This window comes from Natrix helvetica, assembly GCF_964273705.1.
Source record: "Natrix helvetica genome assembly, chromosome: 12".
In the NCBI taxonomy this organism is placed as follows: Eukaryota; Metazoa; Chordata; class Lepidosauria; order Squamata; family Natricidae; genus Natrix; species Natrix helvetica.
This window is the reverse complement of record NC_138556.1, coordinates 17,562,560-17,571,426: the sequence shown is the minus strand read 5'-3', so window position 1 is coordinate 17,571,426 and position 8,867 is coordinate 17,562,560. Positions and strand designations below refer to the sequence as shown.

General features: G+C 43.6%; 1 protein-coding gene across 1 annotated transcript; it reads right to left on the bottom strand.

The window, feature by feature from the left end:
* Nucleotides 1-575: 575 nt before the first annotated feature.
* On the bottom strand, nucleotides 576-7,046 carry COX5A (cytochrome c oxidase subunit 5A). Its single transcript, XM_081965176.1, has 5 exons — nucleotides 6,758-7,046; nucleotides 3,593-3,706; nucleotides 2,436-2,557; nucleotides 1,813-1,934; nucleotides 576-735 (listed from the first exon to the last, which is right to left on the bottom strand). The coding sequence occupies exons 1-4, from the start codon at nucleotides 6,837-6,839 to the stop codon at nucleotides 1,821-1,823; spliced, it is 432 nt and encodes a 143-aa protein (XP_081821302.1). The 5' UTR covers nucleotides 6,840-7,046; the 3' UTR covers nucleotides 576-735; nucleotides 1,813-1,820.
* Nucleotides 7,047-8,867: the final 1,821 nt, after the last annotated feature.

Genomic DNA, 8,867 nt, shown 5'->3' with positions numbered 1-8,867 from the left:
CTTTCTCATCCTTCCTGGATCACAGGTATACAATTGTTCAGAAGATGTAATGCATCTCTGTGTTTATCCCATCAAAGTACGTTCATTATTTACCAATATGAATTATCAAAGCTTGTTATGTACGATCTCATCAAGCACTACCACATATTTTCAAAAGCTTCTAAATAACTATTAGTAGGAACTTGTAGGTTTTTAAACACATGGTATAACTGACACATTATGTTGCTTAATGTGGAGACTTGGGACTTTTTAATGTAGTAAATGCTAAGATTTGTGTAAGCAGCTGAAGTCAATCAAGCTTCTTGTCCAATTTATATTCCATGGAAGCAATATGATGTTCTTAACATGAATTAATACATATGAAATTATAATTTCGTAATTGGGTTTTGCATGTTAAAATGTGGGATTCTTTCATTATTTGAAATCTGAACAACGACCTTTTGTGCAGAAATATACAGAATTCAATGTCTCAATAGAATCCCATGCTTGCTTACTCTTGCCTTGGGATGGATAGATAAGACAGACAGACAGACATAGATATTGTAATTCATAATCACAGGCTATAAACACCAAAGTCAATTCAAACCATTTTCTCTTTATTAGGTCAACTTCACAATACATATCCAGGACTCAATAAAAGGAAGAAGTGATTTCAAATAAGTAATTATAATGCCTATATCCAGGTAATTGTTGTACAGTCACAGAACCTTAACAGTACACTCATGGGAAGTCCATCTGGAAAAGAACAGATAGTTGGAATTAGTTTGGAGGTATTCTTTTCAAGTTCCGTATCTCTTCCCAAGCTTCTTGAGGGGGGATGGATAGATAAAGAAAAGTTGTTCCAACTTCAATACTAGCCGCAGATGAATACGTGGTTGCATAGAGCAATTTAAGAAACTTGTAGCATTTAATTGCCACTTGTCTATCCTTTGGATGCTTGGTATAATGCCCAGGTTGCTACTTGTATGCAAAAACACTGCTCCTAATTTCTATCGGGCTTCATGCTCTTTTTACATTTTAAAAAACAGGTCTAAGAAAAATTGATGTAGAAAACAGAAGCAGAGATGGGAGGGAGGAAGAAAGATAAAAAGGGCGATGTAGCATTCTAACTGGCTGAGGCTTTGCAAATAGGTAATTTACCTTGACATTACAGCCATTTTATGAATGGGGAAGCCCTAACCCATTTTGGGTGAGTGCCTGCAATGTATTCTCAAAACACCCAATGTGCCGCACAAGCAATAAGAGTTTAAGGGACCCCTGGTCTCGTCTTGTCCTGTAACATGAGGCTTTTTTCTGCATTTCCACTACATGTCCTTCCTCTATGCATGGGGGTTCTGTAGAACTGTTTTATTTTAGCATACATTTGCTTGTGTTAATTTTTCTAATTTTGCCTTGCTGGCAAAATGCTTTCACTAGTTCTCTCTCCCTCTATCTCTCTCTCGGTGGAAATAAATGGTTAATATGAGCAAATAGCAACTTAAGAAGATTATATCTGAATGCTATTTAGAAATACAGAGCTTAATTTTTTTTCTATTTGAGGGATGTCTGCTGCATTTTAAACTAGTGGGCCTCCCCCAAAGTAAAATGAAGAACAAGATGACTGAGATATCTTTCCATTTATAATATACTTTGAATCTCCTAGGTATTAGAGCCCAGGTATTCTACAGAAAATTGGATTCCAGTTATTGAGAACATACCAGGTATCCTACATTTTCTGCGGAGACAGCAATGTTTTTCTCTACCTTATTAAACACCAAACAGACTATTAAAGAACATGCGCACGAGGCAAAAATTAAAGATATGTTTTCTTACTATTAAGTTTACACTTTGTCCATGTCAAGTTCCTCTGGAGTTGAAATTCCCAATTCATTCAAAGTTGGTCTAAGTTCCTGGATAACGTATGGATATATCTCCTTGTGTCTGCCTGCTTTGTACTAATTCAAAGAGAACACGAGATGTCAGAATTTTAAAAAGCAGAGTTGGCAAGACAAGTATACTTAAGCCCAAAAGCTTAACTTTTCTATGGCCCTGATCTTATCCAAGAAATATGCATAACCTACAAGCAGTAAATATTTCGACTGCTAGAAAGCTGCCATTGTTGTCACTCATATGCAGTTTCAATAAACTCATTATTTCTGACCACTGATCTTATTTCTGAAAAGTTCATGTCCAGAGAAGCTACAATACATAGGTGAAGCATATGCTTAGTCCATTCAGATTTGGACCGGCCATAACATTAGCTACATGTTCTCTTGAACACGGGGGAACCCGTAGCAGCCCACCCCTGGATCAGTGAATATAAACGACCTGGCCTACTGGCCAGATCTGGATCCTGTCTGATTCTTTGGCCCTTCCCACTCAAGGCCACTGAGGTGTGCAAGGGAACATCTCACCACCATGCTTTATATTGCAAACAGAAGGATGCCTTCGCTCACCTTTACCATTTCCAAGATGCGGATTGTGGTAGCAAAGTCATTTAGCCGCCTGCAGGCCCTCAGAGCCGCATCAACAATTTTTGGTTCAGGAACCATGTCTGCATCAACTAAGGTGTTAATACCTATCAAAAGAAGTGAGCATTGAAGGAGAGGGCTGCATTTATTCCAGTCCTCCCCTCCTCATGTTTGCCATCCATTTAACATAATCGCAACACGACATTTAATTCTTTTCTCCCTCTGTATCTCTATACTATCATCTGAGATTTTGCTGTGGAGCATATAAGGTATAGTAACTCTGCTTATACCCAAATACAAAATCTAAGACAAAATTTCGGAGCTGAAATCTCAATTCTCTAACTTTTACTTCAATCTCAAAGTCTGACACTGTCAATTGTAATATATTATAGTTAATGTCTTTTTCGGAGTATAAGACGCACTCTTTTCCCTCAAAAGAGAGGCTGAAAAACTGGGTGCGTCTTATATACTGAATACAGCATTTTTTGCCTCCCGAAACCCCGCTCCTTCACCAAAATGGCCGTGCAGAACCTTTAGGCGGCTTAGAGTGCTCATGGGGGCTGGGGAGGACAGAAATGAGCGAAAAAATTGGCTGTTTTTTGCTCAATTTCCCCCCCCCCCAGCCCCCAGGAGCACTCTATAAACCTCCTAAAGGCTATGCATGCCCTTTTTTTGACCAAAAAACGGGCCTGCTTTTGTGAAAAACGGGCCATTTTGTGGTCATTTTGGGGGGGGGGGGACTCCACCCCCCAGGAGCACTCTACAAGCCTCCTAAAGGCTATTCATGCCCTTTCTTTGAAAAAAGAAATGGGCCCGTTTTTGCCAAAAACAGGCTGTTTTTGGGAGGTCTACAGAGTGCAAAAACTTTTTTTTTTAAATTTGCCTCTTCAAAATCTTGGTGCATCTTATACTCCAAAAAATACGGTAGTTTTGCTGTACCAATGTAGCTGTTCAAAGTGGTGGTAGTGGTGGAAACCTCAAGATCTTTGTGATTTTTGCTCTGGGATCATTTTGTTCGCTCCAGGAAAGGGACCTATAGAATAATTCCTATTGGGTTGCACAAATCAATCAAACCTTTAGAAAATATAATTTCTCTAATGCCTACACACACACACACAGGCGATGTTTCCCAGGTGTGTTACCTTTCCTGAGTTCCCAGTCATCAATATCAGGTTTGTTGAAGAACATCACCCAGCGAGCATCCAGTTCTTCATCCGTGATCTCTGCTTTGTGAGCATAGCAACGCAGAGGTAGTGCTGGTTTGGAACAAAAACAGAAAGGAGCAAAAGACAAAGATGTGAATCTACAACACTACAAGGACAGGTAGCCCTGGATCTATGACCGTCATGAGTCTGCCCATTACGTTAACGCGACTGTAACCGTGATGGATGTAAAATGAGTCCAGTATTGGACATCGCAGACTTTGGAATTATTCCGTAGAAATAATATTTGTTTCATTGTTCTTAAATAATTCAACTCAGCATAGTCATAAAAGATACTGGGGTCTTTTAACACTGGATTACTTCAGAAGTTTGATTATTTCAAGGCATAGAAAGAAAATACTAACACGAGAAGAGCCTAAGAGTCTATATTACACTAATAATATAGGAGAAAAATCTTTTCAAGTAAGTGGCGCTGATGCTGTGAAACACTCTGCCACTTCTGGAAGAGTATTAAAGTTTGGTTTTGCCCTCTGGCTTGGGGATCCCAGGGGGATGCTCACCGCTGGAGGTGGCTGATGAGATAAGAAGACCTCATCTCTGTACTGTCCATCTCTTGGTTCCATGCTTCTGCATATTTTTAATTTTAACTGCTTTTTTAATTTATCTTTTTATGGTCTGTAAGCCACCCAGAGTAACCTTATCAGGGAGACGTGCAGCACATAAATTTAATAAGTAACAAGGAAGCTGGGAAATTATTTGATGTTTTTGGAATTTCACTTCACTAATCTTAGTGTAGCAATCTTTTAACGAGTACATGAGGAAACCTTGTAATATTGATTGACTAATGCTAATTCTTATTTCCAGAGGTATAAAAGTGTTTGGTAACAAATTCTTATTAAAAGGCGCATGCCTTCATGAGCATATATAAACTGTGTTAAACGAATGTAAAACCTTAAATATTTAACGTGCAATTTCATTTCCCTCACCTGCCCAATTCTACCAAGACTGAGTAATTAAACTTTCAACATCTGTTAAGCAAATGGGTCTTTGGAGATATTAAAATATCATCAATGCAATATAGCAACAGTTAAAATAATATCTTATGTGCCCTGAATATTTATTTAGCATATGCCAATGTGCCTTGATGCTTGGGATATAAAGAACTTCAAGGCACAACTGCGTGAAATAAAATCTAGCAAGCAGCAAATAGGAGTAACATATTTTTGAGGCAGTCTCCAAGACCCAATCCTACCCTGAAACAGGAAAAAGCTGAAAAAGAATACCACTGTAAAATCTAAAGTAAAATTCAGTCACACAAGGCTGTGGATCTAAAGGTACAAAGTCCATGAGGAGAGAGGAAGGCAGGGAGGCTAAAACCAACAGGCTGTTCAACTAAAGCTTGTTGCTAAAAGGGAGAGTAAAAGGGAATATCCTTTCAACTTCCTTGAAGTTATTAAGCTTTTGTTGAACTGCACATTGCTGGGTGTGGCCTATTAAGAATAGACGCTATACGTTAAATTTTAAATAATGTCATTTAATAGATATATATCAGAACGTAGGTCACTGACAAGATGTTTTAATCTCATTTCAGGAAAGTCAAAGGCCACAAATATGATTTTCTTCAAATATGAAACCAGAAACAAGGGAGATTATGTTTTAATCCACCCAAGCAGAGCAGAACAAGAGCATAATATACGTTTTCATAGCGAGATAATACATTGCCTCCCCACCCCCGCCAAAAAAAACCCCAACTCCGGATACGATCACATAGGGTTAAAAATAGATGGACTTTAGATAAATCACCTCATGCATGTCACTATTTACTGTAATATTTGTTCATATATTGCACACAGTATATGCAGAGGTAGAGGAGCCCAGGGAGGGAGGAAGATAAGAAAGAGGAAGTAAGAAAGGAAAATGACGAGGGAGGGAGGGAGAGAAATGAGAATAAGGAAGGAAGGGGAAGGGAGGGAGATGAAACAGAGGAAGGAAGGAAGGAAGGAAGGAAGGGAAAGAGGAAGGAAAATAAGGAAGGAAGATGAGAAAGAGGAAGGGAAATGAGAAAAAGGAAGGAAGAAAAGAAGGAAGGGAAAGAGGAAGGAAGGAAGTAGGGAAGGAAGATGAGAAAGAGAAAAGGAAGGAAGAAAGGAGGGAGGGGAAGGAAGCCCATACAGCCCCAACCCTGCTGCCCTTTTAAAAAGCCTTAAAGCAAGTGTCCCCACACTCTTCACCTTGTTGACCCCTTCATAAATATGCCCCCACCAAACATTGATTCTATCAAAGCAATCGAATGAAGACTCCTTGAGCTAATAATCCATCGCCCCCTTGGCTGTCACTCAACACAGACCATTCTGGGCAGCCCTGCACTCAAAGGCCCTTTGCTGTCGTGTGTGTGTGTGTGTGTTTGTGTGTGTGAGAGAGAGAGAGAGAGAGAGAGAGAGAAAGAGAGAGAGAGAGAGAGAAAGAGATAAGAGAAAGAGAGAGAAGGGTCACTGGGGTAGTCCTCTCCCCACCACCACCACAAAAAAGGGGGTGTGCATAAGCACACCAGGGTGCCTACCCTCCCTGTCCTACTGTCCCCATTTATTCCTACCAATTTCTGTGTTCTTATTCCCGTTTATTCTTATACCTGTTATCTTGTACGTGAATGACAAGCTAAATTAATTAATTAAGTAAATTTTAAAAAAACCACCACCACCCCTTTGTCTGTAACCCTCAGCCCAGACCACATAAAAACCCCCAACCTTTTTGCCTTTTAACCCCAGAGCGAGCCCGGTTTCCTCCTGTGGGGGTGGGGAGAAAAGAGAGAGCGACGGGCCGCCCTCCCTTCCGCCCTCAGGCGCCTTCTCTCCTCCCCGCCAGGTCCCCCGTTCAATGTCACCTTCCCGCCCGGGGCTCAGAGGACGGGAGCGGGGGAGACCTCCCGGGGCACCCCTTTCCCCCCTCTCTCTGGGTGTTTGGAAAAATTAGGAGCCGCCTTGCAGGATGATCAAAATCCTGTCAAAATCTGACAGGAGACGTGGGGTGGGGTGGGGTGAAGGTGATGAAAGGGCCGCAGGGGAGGATGGGAGTTGTAGTCCTCCACTTCTTGTGGAGAAGAGAGGGCCGTTTTTTTCCTGTCAGGGGGGCTCTGAGGGGGCTCACCTGCCGCAGCGGGCGTCCTCAGGGCCAGGCCGCGCAGGGCGGGAGCGGCGCAGCTGCGGAGGAGCCGGGCGGCGGCCAGCATCTTCTGAGCTAGAGGAGGACGGGGGTGGGGGAGAGAATAAAACGGACGGAAGGGAGGCGAACGAAGGAGACGGCGAGGCCAGGCGGGCGGGTTGAAGCGCGCGACTGAGGGCTGCTCGCTCGCCACGCGCGGCCCCCACCCCGGTCACCCTTCGGCGCGCGGAGGACAAAAATGGGACGAGCCGGGCTACGGTGTCGCGCGAGGGACAAGCGGCGGCACGCCACGCACCTCTACGCACTGACGCACGCACGCGGGAGGGCGGGGCAACGCTGGAAAGGAGTGAAGCCAGGCCAAGCAGGCCGGCAGGCGGATGGCCACGCAGGGGACGCCGGAGGGCGGGGCAAGGGAGCCAGGCAGATCAGGCCAAGGAGGCAGGCGGATGCGCGCGCAGGCATGCGGGGAAAGGAAGCAAGGCAGGTCAGGGCGGGCAGGCGGAAGCGCGCGCAGGCGGCCTCGCGGGGCGGGGCGTTCCAAAGGGGTGGGGTGGGGGATGATGAAAAAAAAAGGAAAGGCGGGGTTTTCTGCCCTGCGCAACGAGGCGGGCGGGGCTTGCACGGCTTGGCTGGCTGGCGGCCAATCAGAAGAGAGGAGAGAAGAATTCCAGGGCTGAATTAAGAATAAAGAAAGAGGAAAAAGTGGAAGGTTCAATTCTGCAATTTTAATTCTACTAAAGCCAGAAAGGTGGATGATGAATAGATGAAGTTATGGTGGGGTTTTTCATTTATTCATTCATTTATTCATTCGTTTGTTTATTTTATTTTCATTTTATTTATTTTATTTTCATTTTATTTATTTTATTTTCATTTTTTATTTATTTTATTTTTTATTTATTTTATTTATTTACTTATTTATTTGTTTATTTATTTTTGCATGGCTTGACTCCTTTTTGTGAGATCTACTGCTTTGCCGTGCCACCTTGTCGCTGGTGAAGACATTTGCAATGGATGGCTGTGAAAGTTGGACCTTAAGGAAGGCTGAGCCTCAAAAAAATGGAGGCCTTTGAACTCTGGTGCTGGAAAGACTCCTGCGAGTCCCTTGGATGGCAAGGTGATCCAACTGGCCAGTCCTAGAAGAGATCAATCCTGACTGCTCTTTAGAAGGCCAGATCCTGAAGATGCAACACAAGTACTTTGGCCACCTAATGAGAAGAAAGGACTCCCTGGAGAAGAGCCTCATGCAGTGGTGGGTTGCTCTTACGGTTGCTACTGGTATGCTGATCATGGTCTGTTCGTGCACATGCCAGACATGCGTTGTGCACACACCTTATGTGCGCTACGCACGCATGTGCAATCCACCACCCCTGCGACAACCAGCTGCTTGTTGGGGCTTGCATCAGCACCGCACGTTGTGCATGCGTGTGCAGTGTGCCTTTTGGCATAAATACAGCTATAGTGCGTGGGTAGGCAGGCGGGTCAAACGAGCCACCATGCCAGTACACTCTCTGTTGCTCCAGGCCACTACCGGTACAGCCGTACCGTGCCGTACCGTGCCATACCCGCAGCAACCCACCACTGCCTTGGTTGCACGGCCTTCTTCAAGGCCACCTCTCTGCTCTTCAACCTTGAGTCATAAATCATGTTTTGCGATGGTTGGCTTGTTGCAGCGCATTGAAGACACTCCGTTATAGATTTGTCAGTCTGCGGAATAAACCAGACAGGAATCACAGCCAGATGAGCTAATTCTGCTTTATTGTAAAGCCACGTCGACAGAATCTCGCAAGACGGAAAGTATAATTCTTCCCCCCACCCCCCTCTTTTACGCTGGAGAAACTAGGGAAGGTCTCTTTTTAGTTTTAGTTAGGAGCAATTAATCAGTGGAACAGCTTGTCTCCAAGATTGTAAATGTTCCAACACTGGAAGTTTTTAAGCAGAGATTGGATAACCATTTGTCTGAAGTGGTGTAGGGTTTCCTGCTTAAGCAGAGGGTTGGACTAGAAGACCTCCAAGGTCCCTTCCAACTCTGTTATCCTACTCTATCCTAATCCATCCCATCTCACCCCATCCTATCTCATTCTTCTATTCTGTTCTG

Excerpts from the sequence above, each read along its gene's own strand:
- COX5A (XM_081965176.1), bottom strand. The coding sequence starts at position 6,839 with ATGCTGGCCGCCGCCCGGCTCCTCCGCAGCTGCGCCGCTCCCGCCCTG. Across the intron at positions 2,558-3,592 it reads TGACTGGGAACTCAGGAAAG|GTATTAACACCTTAGTTGAT; the intron begins GTAACACACCTG and ends TTCTTTTGATAG. Across the intron at positions 1,935-2,435 it reads GCATCTTGGAAATGGTAAAG|TACAAAGCAGGCAGACACAA; the intron begins GTGAGCGAAGGC and ends TCTTTGAATTAG.